At 45.9% G+C, this 25,592-nt stretch overlaps 1 protein-coding gene across 3 annotated transcripts in view; it reads right to left on the bottom strand.

Annotated features, from left to right (window-relative positions):
* The window catches only part of LOC410853 (irregular chiasm C-roughest protein), a 150,442-nt gene that overhangs the window by 117,846 nt on the left and 7,004 nt on the right, over positions 1-25,592 (bottom strand). Inside the window, exons 1-2 of one of the 3 annotated variants that reach the window (XM_006568166.3) lie at positions 12,186-12,978; positions 11,960-12,102 (exon numbers count right to left, since the gene is read on the bottom strand). In XM_006568166.3, coding sequence (XP_006568229.2) covers positions 11,960-12,096 — 137 coding nt within the window. In that variant the 5' untranslated portion in view covers positions 12,097-12,102; positions 12,186-12,978. Of the gene's footprint in view, positions 1-11,959; positions 12,979-25,592 lie in introns of those variants that run through there. The other 2 variants (XM_006568167.3, XM_006568168.3) reach the window with 2 other exon arrangements.

Below are 25,592 nucleotides of genomic sequence, written 5' to 3'. Positions count from 1 at the left end.
GAGCGAAAACTTTTAATCAAAAATTTTCCCTTCCAGTTAATTATAGTGCTATGCTCGAGATTGGCCGACGAGCCAAGTCGCGTGAAATCCTTCGAAACTCGCCTTAACGCGCTTTTAATTAAGAACATTAAAATTTGAGCAGGAAAATTGGCGGGCCGAGTGCACGAAACTTGACCTGGGGATCCAGCGTTACTTGTCTCGAGATTACATCCGCAAAATTCGAACGTCGCGACATCGATAACCGAGGCCATCGTCGCGTTAATACGTCGACGTTAATAAAATACAACGCACCGTTGTTGTACACCATCCCTATATATAATTTGCTTCCTCTTTCCCTCTCTCTCTCTCTCTCCCTCTGCAAGTCTCTTTCTCCCGATGGCTGTCGCGCGCAGTATACACGGATGCCTACCGAGGGACATCGTCGTGAATTATCGCGCGTGTAGCAATAATTATCGTTCCATGCAGCGATTGTAAAAGCGTATTGATCTGTCGCGCTGCGTGGAGCCTGTCGTGTAGTATCGTCGGCCAATGAATTATCGAAGAGTGTGTGTGTGTGTGTATATATATATACGTATATATCCGTTGAAAACACGATAAAAAGAGATGATGGGAGTAAGGAGAAAGGAAGTGAGTTTCGAAAGATGGAAAGAAAGAGGAGAGAGAACAAAAGGGAGGCGTCGCTTCGTCGCCTCGTTCTCGAATTGTTCCAACCTCGAATCGATTCCGTTCTCTTCGTACAAACGACGAGGAGCAAAGATCTCGTGGTGGTTTAGACCGCACGCATTTCGTCGGATGGTGAAAAATAATCAAGCCTCGAGATCGAGCTCGTCGAACTCGATATACGTATATCGAGTTCGTGTCGTTTGGCCCTTTGGAAAATTACCGGCGCGGGTGGCAATTGCCAGCTGATTAACGACCGCGCCGCGATATTACAACGAAAGGGCCAATTCACGGCAATTGATCGATTTAACCGAACGCGTCTGAGCACGCGAGCCGTCACGATAAGGCGAACTTTGGAAAGCGGCGTGGTTGATATATCGTCCGGTTCGGATCAACGATAGAAAATCCCCCTCGAAATGGAAAGTTGGAGGCGTTCGAGGAGATATGAGATGAAAGGAAAAGCGAAGAGGGGCGAGGATTGTCATTGTAATTCTTTTTCTCTTCGGTCGATCGATTACATTCCATCGAATATTCGGAGTTATGAGAAAATAAATCTCGTCTATCGATCTCAAAATTCGAAGTAAAACCAGCGATTAAGTAAGGAAAGAATCGATGGCTCGAGATGGCCGGAAAATACAAACCGACGTTAAGACGCGCGAAACGGCCGGTCATTTATCTCTGGGAAGGGAGGGGGGAAAAAAGTGGACGGCTTAAACGATCTCCATTTATCGCGCCGCAATGAGAATAGTTACTTTACCAGCTCGGGCCACGCCACGCTTCGAAGGAGAATCCGGGCGCGAGCGCTGCCGGTTTTTCCGCCCGATCTTCCGGTAATTGCCACTGAGCAACTTTGCTCCCCCCTCGCTTCCAACTTCTTGGTTCACGAACCCATCGATGATCACGATCCGAACTATAGGTTGTACACCGCCATCTTCCATCAACTTGCGAACAACTTACAGTCTCTCTCTCTCGCCCGATAGATTCACAGATAGATAGGGAATTATACACGTTCGATTCGAATCGTCCTCCCCTGGTCGATAGACCCTAGAGGGAACGGTATAAATCGTTGTTGAGATTGAGAATTATCCTCGTTTATCCTCGAGTGAAAGGATGCTTGCGTTGATATTCGAGAATTCTCCGCTTTGCAAACCTTATTATCTTATTACTTCGAGATCCACGATCGATCACGAGATAAGATGTTTCACGGGGAGAAAAATGGGAGGGAAGGAAATCTCGACTCGAGCAAGGAGATATTTTAATCGCACCCGTACGTTTCTATCGTATTTGCAGAACATTCGTGGCTTTTTTTCCGAATCTGTACGAAATTGTATCGCAAAGTTGACAGAGAATTATCAGCATGGAAATAACGCGTGTCGTGGCCAACGGTACGGATGCGCGAACATCCATTTCCATTCGGATGCCACGAGGGTGGCGGCGGTGGTAGACGGTGGTAATCGACGTCCAGTCAATAATCTAATTCGCTGGTAATCACTAATTGCGAATAGGTCTTCGTTCGAAAGCCACGTCGCGATTACGACGTTAACGATCATCCGAATCGGTGCTTGTTACACACGCGGGTCCTTAATCGCGGCCATTTAGATCGTTGGGACCCGTTTCAATAAACGTTTCGTTTCGTGAATCGATCCAGAGAGACAGACAGAGAGAGAGAGAGAGAGAGAAGGACGGTTGAAATACCGAGAACGAAAACGAGAGACGGGGAGGATAAAAACCGTTTGTCCTTCTTGGTTTCCTATTAATTCAACGTTGCGTCCCCCTCTCCCCCTCCCTCGAGAGAAGGAAACTAACGCGCGAGAGGAAACTATATCGGGGCTATTTTACATTCCGTATTTCCCGGTTCGTTATTTATGCAAACCCTGCACGATATATATATATATATACCTATATATATATACGATGAAGAAAATGTATGTTTATGCAAATAGTCCATATACAAACATTTATTTATGTTTCGAGGGTAGCCTTAACCTTTAACCATCTTGTTCCACGCTCTATTATTCTTGTCTCCGTTTCGTTTCGAGTTACGAAACGGAGGGACGGAGGCGTTAAGTGGAATTATTCGTGTAACGATTGAGGAAAAGACCATCTTCCCTCTTCCTCCCTTCCTCCCTCGCCCTCTCTCTCTCTCTCTCCCACGGTTCTCGATTAAACCGTGCTCGTTTAACGGGCGCGATCGATTACGCGCGCGTCGATATCGCGCGTATATAATTATTAACACATTAAATATCGATAATTAAAGTAACGCGGAGAGGAAATGCGAAATAACAGCTATATGGAATATGTTTTCCATCCGCTTACGTTCTACACGTACACAACGTGTACAACGTTGTGTCGTGTTACGAAAGAGGATGAAGGGGAGGAGGAAGGGGAAAAGGGAGAGGAAGGAAAAAAAGAAGGAAAAAAAAAGAGGAACGTACGTACGTACGTTACGTATTTTCACCGCAAACAGTTCGTCGCACTTTAGATTTTTTTTTTTTTTCTTCTCATCCCTCGTTCTTTTCACCCTCTTTTTTTCCTTTGCTACGAGTAAATCGTCGCAAAGTCATCGTCCAACCGTTTGAAGCTCGTCGCGATTCGCCAGGGCCTTTCTTTTCTTTCTCTGCCCCCCCCCCCTCCCCCCTCTCCCCGACGATATAAAGTGACGTTGTTCTCGGAGATGGAGCATCCTCGTGCCTAACTCGCAATTAGCGTCTTCTAATGACGACAAGTCATAGAGGGGGCGCGTACATTCTCGTGTTTCTCTCTGTGATCTTCTCTGCTCCTCGTGGAACGAGGGAAAAGAGGGAAAAGTCGAGACAGAGAGAGAGAGAGAGAGAGGAAAAAACTTAAGGAAAAAAGAGAAGAAGAAAAGAACTAACGACGAGAGCAGCTTTATTTGATTTCATTTAATTATTGTTATTCCCTCTGCGACAATGAAAAAAAAAAAAAAACTCGTCTCGTAAGAACCAAGTCGTGTAAAACGGTTTCATTTTCATCAAACTGTTATTATCGCGTGTATCGTCGATTCTATTTCACGCGAGATCCTCTAACGAATACTACGTTCACTTTTATTTACATAAAAAATCATCAAAGAAAGACGAGGAAGAGACTAAAAGAGGCCGGTAAAAAAAATAGCGAGAGAGAAAAAGAGAGAGAGAGAGAGAGAGTAGGAAAGAGTTTAAAAAGACGGGGGAAAAAAAAAAGAAAAAACGACGACAGACGGGGAAAACGGAAATGTGGCTGGTCTGAAAAAAAACCAGGGGATGGGTTTTCGAGGTGGTCGCGTTAATTAAAATAATGCTTACGAGATAATTAATTTGCGGCTGGACAAAGTGATGGACGAGCATGCGGATACGCTGTTCGCGCGGGTGGATGGGAATGGGAATATAACACGAGCCGCGAGGATATTTAGTATTCGCAAATTAATCGATTACGGTTAATTGTCATCTCGTGTTGAAACTGTAACCGAGGATTGATCGTTGAGAACTAAATCCTCGCGAAAGAGAGAGAGAATCTTTCTAGAGAGCCCTTTTCTCGTCGAAAGAAACCACCCTTCCCTTCCCTTTCCTAATCACTGGAAAAATACGCGTCGCTTCCAGTTGAAATTAATGAACGTAAACGCGCGGACATTAATATGATATTAAAACGAAGATAGAAGGGGAAGAAATAGACAGAGAGAGAGAGAGAGAAAGAGAGAGAGAGAGAGAGAAGCGACGATACGCGCCAAGTTCTCTCATACCGCTTAATTAGAACCGCTGCCAGACTTAATTATTAAATTAACGAACGTTAATTTCATTCGGCGATCTCGTTTTCTATACTTTCATTAACGCCCGCAATTTTCTTTCCTTCCTCCACGAATCTCTGCTCATTTCATTTCGACGACGCGTTTAAAGCACGCAAATCGTCCTCCCTCCTCCTCCCCATCCCTTTTCTACACGGCCCCTTTAAATCTCCCGTTCTCGAGTAAACATTCGATCGGACCAACGTAATACACGTTGGGTCTCGAGGTAAGTCGGTTACGCCGACGCGAATCCGGCGGACACGAATCGAATCTACGACGAAAATCAAATCGTTCGCCGCCAAGTTTTTCCTCTTCCCTCGAACGGAATCGAGTTAACCTTCCCACTTTCGATGACTTTTACTCTCTCCCCCCTCTCCCCCAAGGAGGAGAGCATCCTCGGATCTCGATTTATATAAGATTTTCGGGGCACGGGATATTTGCATTCCGTTTCCAAATCTTGAACGCGTTGCTGGATTTTCCACGACTCGTGCAAATTCGTCGGAGAATGGTTGCGTGGTCGAAATTGAAATTGCACTGTTATTCTTCGAGTTATCTCTCCCGTTCCCCCCTTTAACTCGATGAAATTCGTCGAGTTAACGTTAGAGAACCGTTTGAACGGAGATACGAAAATTCTGCATAGACGACGCATAGACGAAAATTCCTTGCCGATTGTATCATCGATTTATATTTCCCTCGAAATATAGGGAAAAACTACGTGGATCTCCTCGCACGAGCGAGCATCTCGAGTGAGAGTCGAGTCGATCGATCTCAATAGGTTTTCGGGCGGTGGTGCGCCTTTTTTTCGCCGCGCCACCATCGCTCTTTTATTGCAATTTATCGTATTGTGGAAAACTAATTTCGTCGAGCTATCCACCCCATCCCTTCCCTTCGAAAAGGAATCGACCAAGCTTTGATCGGCGCCAACTCCGCGACCCGTAATTCCATTAACACCGACAGTGACGAACTACCGTGCAACCGGGCGGGCATATCACGCTCCGCGGAACCAAAAATTAATTTTATTTCATTTCCTTCCCAAGAACCACCTGTTACGCGGGTCTGACGTAGTAGCGAGCCAGACCTTTCTTACGTATTCGTAAAATAAGTTGCTTTTAAACGGGGGCCATTCGTCGAAACGGTTTCCAACAGTTTCGAATTAACGTGACGATGATTCTTCTCTCGTTTCCGCGCTAAATATAAATGGAATTGTAATTTAATTCAACGCCAAATAAAAATAAGGTTTCGTTGGAATCTCTTCTTCCCTCGATTCGAATTAATTAAATCTTCCCGTCGGATCTTAATAATGATTTTTTATTTTGTTTTTTGTTCACTCGTTGTAGAGATGCACTCAAACATCGGTTGATGTCCTCGACGACACTCGACTTTTCGTTCGACGATTTATCGACGGTATTCTCGGCGAGATATCCGCCGCGGTGCGGGTTGTCGTCGTGGAAGAATAACAACCGTAGGAATTGGAAGAAACAAGCGTTCCTTTTCTCGCCTCGGACGAGAATTGCATCCCGCCCGTGTTCCTCCATTTCCTTCCTTTTTCACCCTATTCCCCACCTACCCCTTCGCTCGGACGGGGATAGGTTTCGACGGAACCCGGAAATCGAGCGCGACCTCTCGCGAAATCTCACGTTGGATGTTAAAAGTCCCTCGTAACAAAAGCGGGTCACAGTGTAGCGGAACAACGACAATGACAAACAGACGAGTTAGGCAAGTTTTACCGTTATTAACCATTAGAGAAGGACGATCGCCGCGTGTCCTATCCGTGCGTGAAATTAATTCTCTTCGCAACTCTCGCGCGAACTTCTCTTCTCGTCGAGCGAAGCGTTTCGCGGATATATATACGAGAGAGTATCTGTCGGCTCGGTAATCAAGTTTAAAACTCAATTCGCTAAACTGGATTGCATCACGTGGAATAACCTAGATAAATTCGTTACTTGGAAACGTAGTATCGGGAAGAAAAGTTTCTCGCCGATCGGAAACGTGGAGTTAACCAAAGTGGAAAAAAAGGAAAAGAAAAGAAAAGAAAAGAAAAACATCCTCGAAGCTGTCGGAAGGGAGAAATAAAGGAAAGAAACGAAAGGAAGGAAGAAAAATTAATCAGTCGAATTATTAGATTTAAAGTGTAGCTGGCTTGGAGCCGGATTGGAGCCAATTGAGCGAACTGGGTCATCGAGGAATTTCGTTGCCCCTTAAACCCTCGACTATCGAGACAATCCCGTAAGTAAAACGACGCAACAACGTCTGCTCCGTTCCTTCAGTCGAAGCAAATGGAAATGGACGGTCGATGGAACGGTAATGCGGCTATCCGAACTATCTTTTTAAAACGCGACCCTTAACGAGCTCGGGTCAACTCGAGCAACGCCTCGATCCTCCTCTTCCGATGTCGGTTTTGTTTTACAAGGAGAATCGTCTTAACCTCGACGGGGGTGGGAGAAAAAAAGCCTTTACCTCGGTTTGCCGGCCGATTTGCTCGGCGAAGCGCGGACGGAGGCAAGCACGGGAACGTGGAAGCGCAAGTTTGCCCGATGACTTTCGGTTCCCCATCGACGGTTTGATTTATTGCATTACAACCAGCACTGACACTTACACCAACGAGCCTGGCCTCGCGCCGCACGCCACGAAGGGGTGAATTTTATTTACTTTTAGCGAATCGATCGACCACGAGAGACGGAGGAAAGGAGGCAGGGCTAAGAGAGGGCGGAGAGGAGAGGTTGCTGCTGGGTCAACCCTGGCACAGCGAGCCGAACGGTTACGTAGCCTCGTACCCCAGCCCTGCTCGTCTAACGTTATATCATCGTCTACTTCCTCCAAAGCCGTGAATTTACGCCGACAAATCGGCCCGAACATCGCTACCGATTTCCCCCTCCCTCTTCTCCTTTCCTTTCGCTCTCTCAACCTCGCTTATTCTCTCTCTCTCCGTCCGACACCACGTTTCACGGTTCGTCGCTTCCTGCACTCCTCTTCGTCGAATCGAACTATAATATAATGCTCGCTCGAACGTGGCCGTCTTTGTCAATGTTTTCGACATGTCCCTACCTACGTCGATCCACTCGCCCGTTTTTTTGCCTCATCCATCCGTTCCGCGATCTTCATTTTTCAACGCGCTTTCTCACCATCTTTCTTATTTTCCGCTAGATGGAAACTGGATGGAGGATCGTGAAAAGCAAGGGAACTCGTCGATCGACGATGTCGCGAGAAAAAGGATACTTCTCCCATTCCCGTTCGCAAACATCATAAATTCTGGCCGAGGAAACGTAGAGGGAACGATTCGCGAAATTGCGTAAAGATCGGGGTGAGATTCGAGGTGAGTATCGGTTTACCTCGGCTAACTCGGATGGCGAGGGTCGGCCGGCCCGTTTGAAAATTTGTTCCACAAATTCGCTGACCGAAAATAACACAGGGTGAACGTTTTCGTGCGCTCGATCAGCGCGATGGAACTTCTCTCCCGATATGCAACACCTCCCTTCCCCCCCCCCCATTCTCAGCTGCTGATCGGTGCGCCGGTGCGGTTTCCAACTTTCGCCAACTTCTGTTTGCAACGGTGTTTCCGTCGGTATCACTCAAATCCGCGCATAATTTGCGCGAGTTTCCAACGCGTTAGATATCCCTGATAACATTTCATCCGGTCTGGCCAATCAAATGTTTCCAAACTATGCAACGTCTCGCCTCCCATCTCCCCTCCCCCCTTCGCTTTCCTCGATTCGCTTTTCTCCTGAAAATACTCATATATATACACAAACACGAAAAGCAACGCGTCTAGTTTTCCCTTTGGTCGAGTCTGTGTTACCACCACCCCTCGATCTGGCATAGTTGCAATTTCGAAACGGGAGGGATGTTTAACGACACGAATGGTATCCCCGATCGACGGTTCTCCATTGTGGAATACCATCGTTCATTCGCCGAATACCGACACGAGATAGCCTCGAGTCTCGAAGACGCGGATTCGTTTCTTCCCCCCCGCCCTGTCTATCTCTATCGATAGTGATCATCGAGGTAAAAAGCGAGCCACGCAACGAGAAGACGCGACGAGCTATCGATTTCCAACCATTCTAAAAATTGCCGAGTTACGTGGCCACGTATTACGGTAGCCACGCCTCTTTATTTCGATTTATTTCGAAACGAAATGCAAGCCTCTCCGGTTACTCGTACTCCCGAGTAACGCGTGCTTCCACCGTCTTTCCGTCGGTTTTACGACAGAAACCGGAGGAGAAAGCCTCTGGTTGCACCGCTGCCAAATGGAAGGATAATTTCGCGGAACCAGGTCAAACTTTCGACGGTTTCGAGCACCCTGCGCCCCGTTTTCCTTTTCCTCGTTTTATCACCACCAACTTCGTCTCGTCGTTTGTATCAACGCTTCTTGCATCCCACCTTCGATTCTCTCTCTTTCTCCTCCCCTCCCTTCTTTATTCCCTTCCTCCAAATGACTGTTTTTTCGAACTCGGGATCCTCTTCCCTGGAAGTGATCCCGCGAAAGGATTTGCGCGAGAAAGAGTTCCCTTATATCCACCGAATATCCACCGTGGCCGGGGCAAATAAAAGGATTATTTCCGATCCGGAATTGCCAGTTGTTCGCGAAGCTGGAGCTTCGGTTCGAGTAATTCTAGGCGAATCGTTGCTCGCGATCGTATCCGTGGTAAAAGGGGGACAGGGCGCATTTTCGCGGAACGAGAGGAGTTCCAAGTTCGAATTTTCAGCGGAGACGGGTCTTTGTTGGCCGTTAAAATGTCCCGGTAATATCCCATTCCCCTTGCGTATAACATTCGTCCTATTCTGTCCTATCTCTCTCTCCACTGGGTGTTTCTGTGTCACGCCGCGCCGCTTTTCCCTCCTCCCCCTCCCTCTCTTCCTCTTCAATTTTCTCTACTTTTTATCATCATATTCTTTTTCTCTTTTTTTTTCCTTTCTTTTCTTTCTTTTTTTTTTTGTAATTCTATTGTAAATAACTAGGCGGTGCGGTGAATCCGATCGGTTGGATTGAAAATGAAAATATTTATGCTTTGGCAGAGTGATAGGCGCGCGTATCGCGCGCGAATGCACCAGGGTTTTGCGTTGATTTTCGCGCAGCACGGGACGCGACTCATTATTTTCAAATAAAAGCGAATAATAATCTCTTCTCCGGTTGCTACGCGACTCGGAATCATTCCGCTCCGTTTCACCAAAATTTACGGAAAATACGGTGGACGTTTTTTGAAGCGGTAACGAGTGGATAATACGTATCAATACGTATCATCCGCTCGTTATCGACGCTACCCAATGTCGAGTTTATTTACGTTCGACGTCCCTCTCCCTTCCCTATGCCTACGAAAGCTTGCGTGGCTTCCGTTGTATTGTACTCTACGATTAATTCAAGCAATATCTCGTAAATATCTCGTAGGAAGGAAGGCCAAGTTTTTCGATGAGAAGAGAGTTTCGTGTAATCAAGTTGAGAAATGGAAATCGATGAATATACCGTCGGTGTGGCGTACGATCTCTCTTTTATTATTTATTTATCATTAAAGAAGGGAATGGGCGAAAAATGGAAAAGGTTGGCGCACCGGTACGTCGATAAAACGGGAGGTCGCGAAAATTGGGTTGTCCGCTATTCCATCGATTTTATGCAGAAATTTGGCTACGCGATTAAATCCCATCGTTAAAAAGAAAACTATTTTCCACCGATACGATTAAAATTAAACGGGATTACGATAGATGTTGAAACGTTGGCTGTTGCATGCGTTGGAGAAGGGAGGAAAACAAAAAAATCGGGAAGAGGAGGGGAAAAAGGGAAAGAGGAGGAGAGAGGGAACGAGATTCGTATAACGAAGGGGTTAAAATTGTGGTTACATCTTCTCTGACGTTATATCATGTCGCGTCGCCAAAAATGCAGCCGCGGTGAGCCAATTAAAATACACGCTCGGATTATGAGACACCGGGTCACGAGGATTTCAAGCATTAGGCAAATGCGGAGGTGGTACGCGGAGGTGGTACGCATCGACATTCGTGGCAAAAAGGGGGTACGTTCAGCCGCGAGAGCAAGCATAACTTTGCGCGCCGCTTTTGTCTCGAAATTATACAAGACATAAAGTTTTCGTGGCTTTTTCAACCGCTTAATCCTGTATCTTTAAGGCGAGATTACAACGGCGGCCTCGTACGTTCGCCGTTTAATATCGCTTAGAAAGGGGGCGAAATTAAAATTTTGACCGAATCCCTTTGACGATGGAGAGAAACTTGGAGGCGCGTATCTCGGGCAAGCACCACGTATCTTTTCCTATCTTTGTACGTGCGCGCTTCCGTGAAAGTGCTTTTGTAATCCGGTGACTCAGGATTTTCCACGGAGCTGAAACGACCGACGTGAGTTCGTTATTGAAGCAATAAAATGCTTCAGATACGAGCTTCGCCGTTGATTCCCTTTCAAAAACGATTTCACCCAAGCTTATCAGGATTTTTGAGATATCTACGCGCGATGCTTATTAAAATCTCGGAGGAACGGAGATAGATGGTATTTCCGATAGGTGATATTTCTACGCGTCGACCGATCGAAATTCGTTTCGCCGGTATTTCGAGATTAAATTGGGGAACGCGTGATTTCGCTTTTCCACGAGCTTAACGTATAGACGTATCGTTCGGAAAAGAGATGGCGTGAGGTGCTCGAAGAAAATTGGCGAGATCGTTTTCGACAAATCCTTTCCCTCGTTAATTATGTGTCGAGCATTAACGCAATCATTAATCACCGGCCGCGACAATCTAAAGCACGTCTTGCCACCGGCGTATCTAACGGTATACGCGTTTTCATATCGACCGCGTAAATTTCTTCGTCGGCTAATGGCATTAAATTCCCTCGCGCACCATTTAATTCCCGCGCCCTGTATGCAACGCCGGCCTATTCCCAGAGAAATCGATAGTATAACGACGCGTGCCTTACATTTATCTCCCTGTCCCTGTGTCCTCGGTGTCCCTTGTCCCGGAATCACCGTGAACGCGATCTCAACGCGATCCCGACCTCGGTCCAAGTCACGTATCGCGACAATGCTGGAATATCGATCCTGCGTAAATATTTTACCACGCACGACACGAAAATGCCACCGGAAATCATCGTCTTTCGCGCGTTTTTCGCGTTTATTATTATTCCCGTTTCAACGTTTCGTTCCTGGTCAATCGATAAAGTACAACGATTCGTCTTTCGCTTTTGTTTTCTTTTTTCTTTCGTTTTGTTTTTTCTTCGATCCTCGAAAGTGCGGTTGCGTGAGATTTTTCCACTCGCGATTGTGTTGACACGTGTATGTTAACATGCAGCGGTTCGTTGCACCGAATGTTTTCTACTCCCTCCCCACACATGCGCTTCGAAATATCCCCGGGAACGAGATATCGGAGAATTATCAATGGAGCTACTTGTTTGGAAAGGAATTCCTGTTCAAAATACCGCATCGCCATCGACACTGACCCGACACCACAATAATCGTCGTAACCCTCGAAACTAACGGGAATGTCAACAAACATGTCCTTTGTCGGTTGGCTAAGCAAAAATTTTCGACGTACCTGTCGGTTGTGCGTCGTCTCGATCTATTGCTCGCAAAATCCCCGTTATTCCTTTGTGCGGTTGTGCGTCGCATCGGCACCGTGTTGAAAATAAAGAAATCCATAGTGGTGTCCACGGCAGCGAGAAATCCGAGCATTGTTCACTGGAAATCAACGTTTAACGCACACTATATCAACATTGCTTAACGTGGGCACGAACGGCGTTGAACAACGGACACCGACTAACCGTAGAACACTGGAGAATATAATCCGACGACAGACAGACACGATACGGCCACGTCCGAAACCACCGTCTTCGCCGGTCAACCTCCCGACACCCCGAGATATTCTATCCCTCACGGAAACTGTCACACGTGTTACCAGAGTACCACCACGGTTCTCTTCACTTTCTGCCGAGTATGGCACACTATCCGCGTCGCGAACACACTCACACTCTATTCGCGTCTCCTCGACGAGTGGGCACACTTGTCCGCGACGTAGTTCCGATCATTCGTTCGCACTCAACTCGGATAGAATCGGAACTTCCTTCACTTTTGCGTATCACTGGAATGACATCGTCCCAGGAGCGGAACACCACTCTATCTCATCGACGAGGACGATGCACGAGGCTCATACTGTCAGGAGGAAGCGATCGAGACGGTGTCGAGTGGCCCCGTCGATCTTCTTCCGCCACTACCGTCCAGCATCACGGCATTCGCGTCGCGGAACGTTTGCACACTCGCGCGTCTTTCGTCGATCGAATCATGTGGATGTTACGAAATTGCGAAATTGCACTGAACGAGGACGCGTATGCACGGACGTAGGACGGAGGCAAAGATCGAGGTACGTGAGCACAACGCGAAAGTAAACACGCGACGCGTTCGATTCCGCGGGCAGGTATCCTCTCCTATGTTTTCGTGCTGCTTCGAATCCGATCGCTTTCTCGGAGCAAGGACGTCGGCGGCGAACGGGAACGAGCTCAACGTATATCACCCGTCATCCGACTCGCGCGAGAGTTGGTACGAAACTACTCGCGAGTTCTCTGTTGAGCGTACTTGCATCCCCACCATCGACCGCGCAGCGCTCCCCACCACGGCCTCGCGTAGGGCACACGCGCCCCTTACCCCCTCCTTCTAATGGGCACGCACCGAGCTACCCGGAGCGTGACACACGCTCACGCTTCTGGTGGGGGCAACGGTCGCGTGGCGGGCTGCCCTCACGGTGGGGGAAGAGAGGGCAAGGGGTACGAACCGAAGGAAAAGGGAGCGACACGCGGATAGAGAGAGACGAAGAGACACCGCTCGTTCAGCGCAGGCGCGCTGCTCTCCTGCGGGAATGTATCCTCGTGAAATGTACGGTAAGTACGTACGTACGGGATAACGAAGACCGCGGGTGCAGAGACCTCTACGGTCTACCGATGGCGTATCTACACGCCACTCGTGCCATTACGATTGCATCGCTTTGATCGATTTAAAATCGAGACAGAACCGGATTATCCTTCGATCAGATTTTTCTTGTTTTTTTTTTTTTTTTAAACGACCCGCCACGCGTGGCGATGCGTACGAGAAGTTCCGCTCGACGAGCTCGTCCGCGGACGAGACGCGTACGAGAAAAGAATCCCGACGTCTTTGCTCGAGGAATGTCAAACAGGCCGGGTAGAAGTTTACTCGTATAATAGCGTAGCCTCGGAGCGCGATATGTCTTTAGAGCTTAGGTTTCGCTTTGCCGAAGGGTAAACGTTTGCCATCGACAAATATTTGTCAACGTTCGCTCCGGGGATACTTGTCCGCTTCCTTCGGCCCCGAAACGCGTCCGACTCGCGTGGGTGCCCGTCATTAAATTTCGAATACCGAACTTGGAACGGTTGGACGGTATGTATGCTCGTGGAACGGTGGTGCGCGTGCGCCGTTCGATCCTGCGGCATGCGTCCTCCGGAAGAAATGTAGGTAAATGCGTGCGTAGTGGAATGACGGCGACGCGCGACGATGACGGGGATCGCGCCAGTGGGAAACTCTTGAGCGACATCGGCGACGATGATAACGAGAGTTATGCCGGCGTTACGCTCTGTCTGGAGGGAATATCATCCCGTAACTGGGAGAGAACTCGGCGTCGTTGAATATTTTACATTCGTACGCGCGACAGTAAGGAGAGACACGGCGGCGGGATGAAATAGGTGTGTTTCGGCTCGGATAGCTGAATGGCTCGAATCACCGCTCGGAAACAGATCTTCGGTACAAATAGCGATATCGTCCGTTTTATGCATCTTTGTAATTCAAATTTTATCTCGAGTCTCGGGGACTCGACTTTACGGTGGTAAAGATACAAGAGGGGAAAGAGGGGAAAAAGTTGTCCAAGTTTTTCACTTTGCCAAGGAGAGAGAAGTTGTTCGTCCCGAGCGTTACTCGGTTAATCGGAAAAGTTTACGTTAAATATTTAGAGGGGAAACCGCGGTATAATAACAGGTTGGTAATAAAAGACGAGATCGTAGGACCGTATCGATTCGATTTAATTTGCTTCGAGAAGTGACCGAGCTTCGACGATGAAGCATCCCTAAGACGTTGAAGGCGGAACCGTGAAATGACATTTCGTTTGACGTAACCGACGGTGATAACGAGGAATGGTAGCTCTAGGTTACGTGCTTCCTCGAGAGGATATTAATCCGTAATGATGCACTCAACCCGCTGGATCTTCCAAGTTTGCGTACTGCGATGCAGACAGAGAGATATCGGGGTGGTAAGGAAGAGCGGGCCGCGTACAGCGACAGGGGAACTGAACTTGCAACTCTGCTGTTCGCGGTAGCAACCAGTTCCATTGAAATTCACCCTCATGAATACACTGTCAATACACTGGATCGAGACAGAGAGAGAGTGCCTTATCGATCCGTTGCTTCTCGATTAAAATGTTACCAGGTGTACCAATTGATTGATACGAACGCCAACGTCTGTCGTACGTCTGTCGTACGTCTGTTTTGTTAAACGGAATTATCGATCCAACGATTTTGTCAAACGTAATAAATATCCGATCGGAGGAGATCGGATTCGCGTCCATTCCTTCGAAGATTGATTCGAGGGTATCCTCATTGATGCGGCTTTCTATCCCTTCCCACGCTGCATAATTTTCTTTTCCCAAAACTCGAGAGCTAGCGAGAAGTGATTTACTTCTTCTATTTTCGTAAGAGGCGAACAACGCTTGCGCAGCGGACTTTTGCGGGATCGTAAAAATGTATGGGATAAAGGAGGCGAGAATGAGAAAGAGAGAGAGAGAGAGAGAGAGGGGTTAAGTCTCGATCTCCTCGAGACCTTCCTCCCCCTGTCTCTTTTTGCACGAAGTGAACGGTGAGAACCGTCAGCTCTCCCCGACTGAGATCCTCCTCCTCTCCACCCACCTCTCTTCCTGGAAGGTTGGAAGGTTACCGGGCAAATCCTCGGACACGAGATTAAGCGGGGCTGCGGCTTAATTGATTTTCTAATGTGCCGTATTAATGGATTGATCCGAGGCGACGACCTCGAAGTTTGCTATTGTCGCGCGTCCGGCCAACGGGAATATCGACCCTACCTACCTACCTACCTACCTACCTACCCACCTACACACCACCCCTTGGAAATCATTCAACCACCTAGCTATCGCTTTCAGCGACAGAGACCCGATGAACCGCGCTGTAGAAACGACGAGTAATTATCCGAAACTAACAACCACGTCAGAGAGAGAGAGAGAGAGAGAGAGAGAGAGTGAGCCGAGAACGCGATGCCACGCGAGAATTGTTACATGTTAACATGAGATGCGCGTCGAGATGTCCCCTTTTTTTTCTTTCTTTTCTTTTTTTTTTTTTTTTTTTAATCTCATCCAACTTCCCCTACCCGAGTGGAGAATTAATTCTTGCTCCTGGATTTTCTCTCGCCGAACGGTGGGAAAATTTCAGTCGACAGTAGCTGTCGCTCAGACGACAGACGCAAGGAACGTCGTCTCGATAAGCTACACTCCATAATAAATATCGAGAACGGTTTCCTCTCTATAAAATATAACAACACGATTTGTTTCTTGCTAGTTTCCCTTCTTGCTTTTCGGAGAAGGGGAAGTTCAAGTTTTTTCGCGGAGAAATATCGTGAATTCAACAGTTTGGGCTCGGTCTCTAAATATTACCAGAAACTTGGAATTTCCAGGGCTTAAGGGACGAAGCTTCGCGACGCTCGAACCTTTCGCACAATTCAAATTTTCAAACTACTTATTGTCCTTTCTTGACTTACCTGTTCCTTGCCTTCTCCTTGAAAACTTGTTTCTCTCTTCCCTTTCTCCATCCTCTCTCCCTCTCTCTCTCTCTCTCTCTCTGTCTCTCCTTTTCCCTCTTTTTCCCTTTCTATTTATCTCTACACCGTGGAAATCGACAACCAGAGCGTAAAAGTGGTCCCGAGCGGCGCCATTAAAACCGATCGTGCCAGAAACATTGCGCGGACCTCGAGAGTTCCGCTGTGTAATGCAACGTTTAGTGTAACGTGACTCGATACATTAGGAGCACTTTAGATCACGCGGAGATTTTCATCGCGGGAACGAAAGATTCGACGATCCCTCGTTTAAGATCGATTCGCGACACGGTAACGCGTATCCTCCTCCACTGCTCTCTTCTTGTATACGATGGTGTCGCAAAAAAAAAAAAGAGAGAGAAAAAAATAAATAAATAACGATCGACACGGTGTGATCGCGCAATCCGAGAAGTTGATCGTTGATTGATGAATAACACGGTCGAACGTGACGACGAAAACTACGTCCATCGAAGTCTCTCTCTCTCTCTAACTCGATAACTCAATACCATACTTAGCATCCGATCGATATCTCAACTTTGTCCGTTTAATTAATGAACCGACGTCGGGAAGTTAACAATTTTTCCTCGAGTTTCAGCGAAGAATTAATAAAGAAACAAGGGACACGGCCTCGACTCGAGACTCTTCCAACGAAGGGAAGAAGAGGAGGAGGAGGAGGAGGAAGAGAAGAAAGGGAGGGAAGCTGCTTTTTCCGTTCGTCCCGTTGCCTTTCCTCGCTCATCTTTTATTCAATTCCTTTTAACAAAAGTATTCGCGGTCTCATAAATTAATCGTTGCCCTCCGTGTCACTCGGAGGAACATTATTTGTAACGCTCATCCCCCGCCCTCCCCCGTATATCCGTGCAACGTGTGACGTCTCGGATAGGCAACTCCCGAGTGAAATATCGCGACCCGCCTATTAAAACGGCGAATTTATACCGGGACAATACGTTACTCGCATAAGCCAGATTTAAAACTACTTATATCCCGCGAAAGGAGGATCTTCCTCCTTGGAGCCGGGGTTAAATTTCAAAACTCGAGGCGGATTCCAGGTCACGCCTCCAGCTTCTCTCGCTTTATTCTCTTCGCGCGAGGAGGAGGGAGGAAGGGAGAAGAGGAGCCGCGCGAGTTGGTCAGTCGTGGTTACTTTACTTTGGGATCAAGATTTTCACGCCTCCCCGTAAACTTTTTCCCCGTTATTTGCCTAAGACTTGGCGGACGGAGAAACGGGAGAGAGGAGTGGGGGAAGAAAAAAAAAAAGGACGTATGGCCACGGACGTATTGCCATTGTGGCAGAACGCCAACCGGGAACTCGGTTTCTTACCACCCAGCTTACGAAAACTCGGTCCTACGTAAATTGAATCGATATATACCGTGTGTCTCTTGGATAAATACGAAACTATGTTTACGGTTTAACCCGATGCCAACTCCGTTGCTTTTTATTCTCTCGTCTCTAATCTCGCCAGTGGACCGATGCTTATGCATAGGTGGTGTTTTCGAATTCTCGAAGAGGAGGGAGGGAGGGAGGCACATCTCGATCCACGAAACGGGTAACGTATTATCGCGATAAGAGGACGCTCGAGGATTTCCTAGCGAGTGTTTTCCGATAATATTATAAATTCGAGCCTCCGATAATTCGAGATCTCCTGTGGAAGCAACTGTGAAGGCATCGTAACGTCGGCCAACGAATGGGAGCGAAGAACTCGATTACGGGCCACGTTCGATCAGAATATCGCCCGTTAAGACTGGGATATTCAATCGAGCCTGGTCTCTCGGCTACACGGAGAGCAGTCGTGTATCAATCTTCCCTCTAAAAAATATAAAATCAAAGGGCGAGCGAAGTTGACGTTTATCGATTCGTAATGGAGGATGCTTTAGTTTTCTTTCCTTTTTCTTTTCTTTCTTTTTCTTCTTCTTTTCTTTTTTGAAGGTCTCCAAGAAGAGAAAAGACATCTTGAAATTCATCCGTATATCTCTTGACTAGATGTATGTTTATTTTACGACACGTTTTGATTTCGTATTCGCGATAAAAATCGAATTTTTCGCATTTCCAATCCTGGCTTTTCAATCCTCGATGAAGGATGATTGGCAATAACGTTCATCAGCAAGGTAAAAACGTATATTTTCCCTTCTTTCCTGTTTTTAATCGTAAGGTTATAGGCTCTTAATCGAGCTATTTTGTCGTAAACTCGCTAGCATGCACACCATTTCCTAACTACATTTTCTCGTGTATCACGCCCCGCTGCGTATTTCGAGACCGACGTAAATTTAATCGTGCGTTTCAACGTTGAATAATAGATTTCCACCCGTGTACTCGACGAAACGATTCAGGATCAAGCCAAATCAATTTTTAACGTAGCTTCGATAACCATACTTTTCGCCCTTCGTAACTTCTTTTTCCATTTTCAATTTTATCTGTCGCTCTCTCTTTTCTTTTCTATTTTATATTTTCTTTTTTCTTTCTCTCTCTCTCTCTCTCTTCTTTTCGTTGCTCGACTCGAACCATTCGACTCGCCGATGAATTATTAATCGTCGATTTTCGCAATTTTCCCCGGTCAATATTATCTTAACTTGCTCATATATGTGCAATGATTACGAAACGTACGTACGTATATGTCTAACGCACGGTATCTTTCGTTGGTTATCATCCCCTATTGATACAAGTTTTATCAATGTGTTTTACATTCATAGGGAGGGAGGGGGAAGCAGCAGCAGCGGCTGAAAGTTAATTAACAAGCGAAAACGCGTATACCGAAGAATTAAACCGTACATATATATATATCCCTCGATAGCGTAAAAACATGTTAAGCAATCGTTCGATTGTGACCAGAATAATTCTCATTTTCATCAAAGACGTTATTTTCTTTCTCGCGCTGGAGAGAGACGAGAGGAAAAAGAAAAAGAAAGAAGAGAGAGAGAGAGAGGCATAAAAAGACTGAAAAAACGAGTAGCAGGAAAACTTGGTTCGACCAAACAAGCACGCTCTCGCACACGCCGTCGATTCGTGGCATCTTTGCCAGAAACAATACCAGTTTTTTCTTCGACTTTACGTTTTCCTTTTCTTTTTTCTTTTCTTTCTTTCTTTCTTTTTTTTTCCACTCTCCACCACTACGCTTACTCTGATCGCGAGGCTGGAACAATGGGCCCGGCTTTTATCGAAAGTTATATTATCGACAACCGGAAAAACGATTCCCAGATACGATATATCGGCGACGATTCATCCATTTCGTTTTCACCGCGTAGCAACGTTACGACTATCCTCTCTCTCTCTCTCTGCAGTCCCGGAGAGAGAACTGTGTCGAGTGGCTCGGATGCGTTTCGAGCTTTTTCCTTCTGCCTACCGTTTTTCCATCTGCCGCGAGACGCTTCACAGTTCCCTTTACCTCTTAACCGTCGTCGTCGTAGTCGTCGTCGTCTTCTCATCCGTTTCTTTATTTGACTCTCTCCTTCCCTCGGTCGAACACGACGACGACGACGACGAAGAAGGCGGTTGGCCGCGCTTTCAAAGAAATACCAATTTGTCGAATTACTACGTTGAAAAGGACCACCCGGTCTGTTCTCGACTTTTATGCGCGAGACAACGCTTCCCTCCTCTCCTCTCGTCCCTAATCGCCCCTCCCCATCTCTCTCGCGCCGCAAACGTGCCGCGACATCGAAGTTTCCGCAAGGATAAGTCGGAATTAATATTACGACCCGGAAGTAGTTTCGATAAAGTTGAAAGGGGGGCGATCGGTGGCGCGACGATAAAACCGCTTATTGCTCTCAACCGAGAGTTTTTCTTTTAACGACTTTATGTAGTTTCCCTCGAGTGGCCTTAGCCAACGGTTATAGATCCCGTGGTAATCTATTTGTCTCGGATTTAACGCCCCCCTCGAGGCGTCTTGAGCGGCCGCGGGAAAAGAGGCTCGCGTATCCAACCCCGTGCGCGATTATATTCCTCTCCCCCTTCGTTTTACGTTAACTTTACGTATGTTCCGTTAACCTGTTGCCTCGCGAATTTTTTGCCCCGTTTTTGCCAACATCTTTGAATTATTCACGACGGGGTGAAGACAGCAATGGCAAAAAAAAGAAATTCTCACGTGCACCGAACTTTCCCACGAACTCGTCTATTTATCGAATTATATATGTTCCATAAAAAGGAGGCAAATAATTGCTGGAAATTTCGATCCAATTTCTTCGATTAACAGAATAAATTCGTTCGTCGCGACGAACAATGGAGTAACACTTTTTCTATTCTATTTCGAAATCACCACGAAAACACGGCGATTCTCGATTCGTGCAAGTTTTTAACGTGCATTATTTCGCGGATAATCTATAATTTCACGAACTGAATCTCCTCGATAATGAACACGATTTCTCCAAGCTCGATTCGCGTCGGTATTTTCGAGGCAACTTGGCCATATTGCTTGAACAGATTCATTCGCAGAATTGCAACAACGTAATAACCGATCAAATCGATAAATTGCATGATCGATGAGCAATTCGTTGGGACTAAATGTTAAATAATGGCGGCCGCAACTATTCCTTATTGTTCCGCGATCGGGAACTCTTTTTCTCGTATGTCCTTCGATTAAAGCAAATAAGGATCGAATCCTCGATCTTAATGAGAGCAAGGGAAAAAGAATGAGTGAAGCAACGTTTTTAGTGAGTATGCACGATGTGGTTGCTTCTTTCAAAAATATTCGAATTGTTCGAATTATCTTTCATTACTTCGAGTACCAATGAAGTGTGGAAAGAAATCAACGACATAGGGGCAAGAGAAAAATCGCCAGAATTGCTTCTTCGCTTCAGACGCTTTGTTGACAATTTTGACATCACATGCTACATAGTAGAAGAACTATAATTTGAATATTCTACATTAAAATTACTTTCATTTACGAAGTTAAGATAATCGTCCAAAATTGGAAGCTAAAATATTTATATATTTTCGAAACTATTAATCATTTTGATATAATATTAATATATCTATATCAGTTTATTCATACATATATATATAATTATTATCTTAATTATTTGAATACAAAATTATATTTATAAATTATTGTCACAAATCATAATATTATGAGAAAAATTTAAGGTTTAAATGTAGATCATCGTTTTGGATAAATATATGTGACAAATTTGACACGTTAGAAACAAAAATGCAAATGTGAAAATAGGTGTTTTTTTGGAAATTAACAAACATTCCTTCTACCAGTGAACAATATATAATCGTGATTAATAGTTTCATCATGTGAAGTTTGTTATTTTGACGATCTTTTGCAAAAAAGAATTTTTCATATATTCAATTATTATTGCACACGCGTATTTTCATAAGTGTTAGTATGCACAGCCATTTTGTACCGCGTTTTCCATCGCGTTTGTTCTTAATAAAAATCAATATCTACCAGCGGAAGCTCCCTTTGTGATGCTGCATTGAATATGTTAATATTTTCATTTCATGAAAGATATAAAAAACAACAAGCAACGATTTGTTTGCCCGATCAATCAAACGGAGCCAATCGATGCACAATTTTTATAATTTCCCGATTGTAACGTCAGAAGGGAAGACACACCGATCCTCGATCGTGATTAAAACGAGTCTAATCATGATTGACGGTATTCGAACTTTGAAACTCGGCAAATTATTCTCATGAATATCGCCATATCGATCCGCTAATTTCAATTTCCATAGAAATAGAAAAAGCGCTTTCGTCGAGAAATCTTTTAAAATCGGATATAATCGATACGAGAAATTCTAATAAAGATATATTTTTCTCTCTCGACTAAATCTACAATAATTAATGAAAAATACTGAAGAAGCGATTTTTAAGAATGCTCTCGAAAAGTAAAAATCTGAAACAAATCTTGAGAAGACGCGAGTTCCTTGGACACAATAACGAGGCTAATGGCGGGATAAGTGACGAATACGAAATTTTGACGCTTGAAAAGGGTGAAAAGAAGATGAAATCGACTAAATTAAATATCTACAATAATTAACGAAAAATACTGGAGAAGCGATTTTTAAGAAATGCGTGCGCTCTCGAAAAGTAAAAATCTGAAACAAATCTTGAGAAAACACATGTTCTTTGGACACGATAACGAGACTAATGGGGATAAGTAATGAAAATTTGATGATTGAAAAGCGTGAAAAGAAGATGAAATCGATTAAATTAAATATCTACAATAATTAACGAAAAATACTGGAGAAGCGATTTTTAAGAAATGCGTGCGCTCTCGAAAAGTAAAAAAATCTTAAACAAATCTTAAGAAGACACGAGTTCCTTGGACACGATAACGAGGCTAATAGTGGGATAAGTGACGAATACGAAAGTTTGACGGTTGAAAAGGGTGAAAAGAAGTAGGGGGAGGAACGATCAGTCGTGGAGAATTGGTCTTATCGTTGAGGATTACGATAGGGTAGATTGGCGAAGGCGAAGGAAAGCCTCGGGCTCGTTCCACGTCGGGGCGGGCCGGGAAGGGGTTGGAACAAAACTCGGGGAGAGTGGATTTGATAAATGCCGTGACATCACGAGAGCAATTATCCCTGCCACACTCTATTTGCAGTTCCCTTGCTCTTTTACCACCCCTCGCGATAACCTCGCCCCCTCCCCGTTCCATCTATCAACCAGCCCGTTCAGAAGAAGAATCAAACGCTTTCTTTCCCGCTGGCCACCGACTTCTCTCATTACTGTACATTGTTCCCGGAGAGTCTTGACGAATAAATTACCAATTCAAACACGAGTTAGGCGTCTCGAAGTCGTTAACGGGAGTCTGGTGAAAAGTGTCGAGAGTTGTGTGAGGGGAGGATCGCGTCGGGCGAGTCGCGAAAGTCGGGTAAACTCGAGGGAGGAAAAGGAAAAGGAAAAGAAAGAAAGAAAGAAAGAAACAAGTTGGTTGGAAAATCTTTGCGTGTATGGCGAAAGCACGTATACGCGATAACAAGTTAAAGAGTTTTGAAAGGAACGTTAGATTTTTTTTTTAGGGGGAAGGGGGACCTTGATCGGAAACCGCCGCATGGTTTTCGCGTTAATGAATTCTTTTTTAGCTGAACACTTTTTTAGCTGGTCACTCTCTCTCTCTCTCTCTCTCTCTCTCTCTCTCTCTCTCTCTCTCTCTCTCCTTTCCCTCGTTCTTTTCTCTCCGACTTTCGCCTATTAATAAGCGTGGCGGACGCCGGTATTGCCGGATTCTCCCTTTTGTGATAACACGGCAAAACAAGAAAATGGAAAAACCCGATGGAGGGATAAAAGGAGGGAAAAAGCGAGGGGCAAAAAAAAAAAAAAGAAAAAAAAAACGGGGGAAAAATGATTACGCCGGATCAAAGCTGGGGCTGGCTGGGAAGCTGCAATTCGATACCGTAATGCTAGAAATTCAAGGCGGAAATATCGAGAGAAGCGGCTCTTTTGTCGAGGATCGCCGTTATACGCCGCGGCGGGAGAAGATGGAGAGACGAGAGCGCGGTTTCCCTGAAATTCGCGCCACCCTCGTCGTTGCGTGCATGCCGGCGGTCGCGTGATCCAGGGCCGTTATCGAAATTCCAAAGAACTCTTTCGGCTCGTGGCGGGATCCGGTTGTCCGCGAGGAACGAGAGCGTGTACGCGCGTGTGCGCCAACGATCCAAGCGTGCGTGCTTTAACCGGCGTCGCGTCGCCTTCTGTCCCTCGATTCGAGAACGGACGACTGTACGTACAATTCCGAGAAAATTAATTTACTTAAAATATTTCACGTCCAATCGTTATCTGGCCGCCATTAAATTAAAACGGGACAGAGAGAAACAGAGAGAGAGAGAGAGAGAGAGAGAGAAAGAGAGAAAAGGGCGATGGTCAATGGGCGACGCAAGCAACGACGAGACGATGCGAAACGGAAGATTAGTGCGGGCAGGATAAGCCTCGTGGATAGGTGTGCGTTAAAGCATAGGCTTTAAGAGTGTTTCTCGCGTAGGCGATGGGATAAAATTTGCGCGATGCACTGTCCTGCGCTGTTTGTTCGACGAAGAGGAATTTCGTCGACAGTTTGGAGAGCTTAATTGGCTAAAACGGTTGTCTAACAAGCAGAAGATACGGGCCTCGGTTTAGCAGTTTCGTTTCATTGACATTCGAGTTTAATAACTGAGTTTTAACCGATGATTAAAACGAACGATAACGATCGACGGGGGATTCGTTTACGAGACGAGCAATGCGTATGCATTAAATATGAGAGGGCAGGTTACCGGGATTTTAATGAAATTATTCAAAAGGATAATCAAAGTTATCGAAAGTTTCAAAGTAATTAGCAACAAAAGTTGGCCGGGACGTCTATCGAGTGTTAAGTAGTTTGAATTAGTAGACAGTCCGATTACACGGCTCGTTCATTCCTCGAGGTTAAACGGCACTCGCGCCCTCCGTACTTTCATCCTCTCTCTCTTTCTCTCTCTCTCTATCTCTCTCTTCGTTACAGCTCTTCGATAAAAGTATTTCTTATCGAGCATGCTATCTCCGCGTCTATCTCTGTTACTTTCATTACGCGCGCGTTATTAAGCGAGGCCATTTTATTTCTCTTTTATTCCCCCCATCTTTTTTTTTCTTTTTCCTTCCATGGATTTAACAATTCTGCGGATACTCGAGGAATACAAGTTCCTCAACGATCGAGATTTTATCGAGATTTAAGTATCATCCATTCAACGAACGACTCGTCGGTTTTCCCTTTTGTTTTTCCTTTTTTCTTTCTCCTCCTCCTCTTTTACCTTGCGCCTCCGTATTAACGCGAACATCGAAGAAACGTCGAACGATTTCTCGGAATCGCGAAACGTGAATTATCATTCGAACGAACTTAAACAAACACTAACCATATCCTCGCAGTCCATTTTTCTCCCTCTTTTCCTATCCTATTTTCAAAAAAAAGAAATGATTGGGGACGCGATTCGTCGATTTATCACTCTTGCCTCTCGAACAACGCGAATCAACGCGTCCGATTCGATTATACGCGAGCCATTTACGTCGAGACGAGTTTTCGTGATCGAGGACGTCGCGGTCTTCCGGCGGTTCTTCCGCCATTTCCACTCCGCTCTCTCGAGACAGGGGTGAGCGACTTTCGAACATTATCATCGGAACATCAGAGGACCGGAGCCTCTATTATCTCCACCGCGGCTCAACTGCTCGAAACTCGGCGCGCCATTAAACTATGGGGGTCAATTTGTCCGGAATTACGTCCGCCGCCCCTCTCCTTCCCCTCGCGGGGAAGGGGCACGCGGGAGGAGGGAAGAGTCGACTGGTGGCGGTCGACTGACTTCGCGCGCGAGATTACGCTCCCTCCCCTCCCCCCTCCATTAATTTGATGCGAGATCGATAAACGCGGCACACAACACGATGCGCGCACGTGTGCCCCGCGATCGGAAACGA

The sequence above is a fragment of the Apis mellifera genome, linkage group LG2 (genome assembly GCF_003254395.2).
Source record: "Apis mellifera strain DH4 linkage group LG2, Amel_HAv3.1, whole genome shotgun sequence".
In the NCBI taxonomy this organism is placed as follows: Eukaryota; Metazoa; Arthropoda; class Insecta; order Hymenoptera; family Apidae; genus Apis; species Apis mellifera.
The sequence above is the reverse complement of the archived record's forward strand: the minus strand, read 5'-3'. Positions and strand labels throughout refer to the sequence as shown.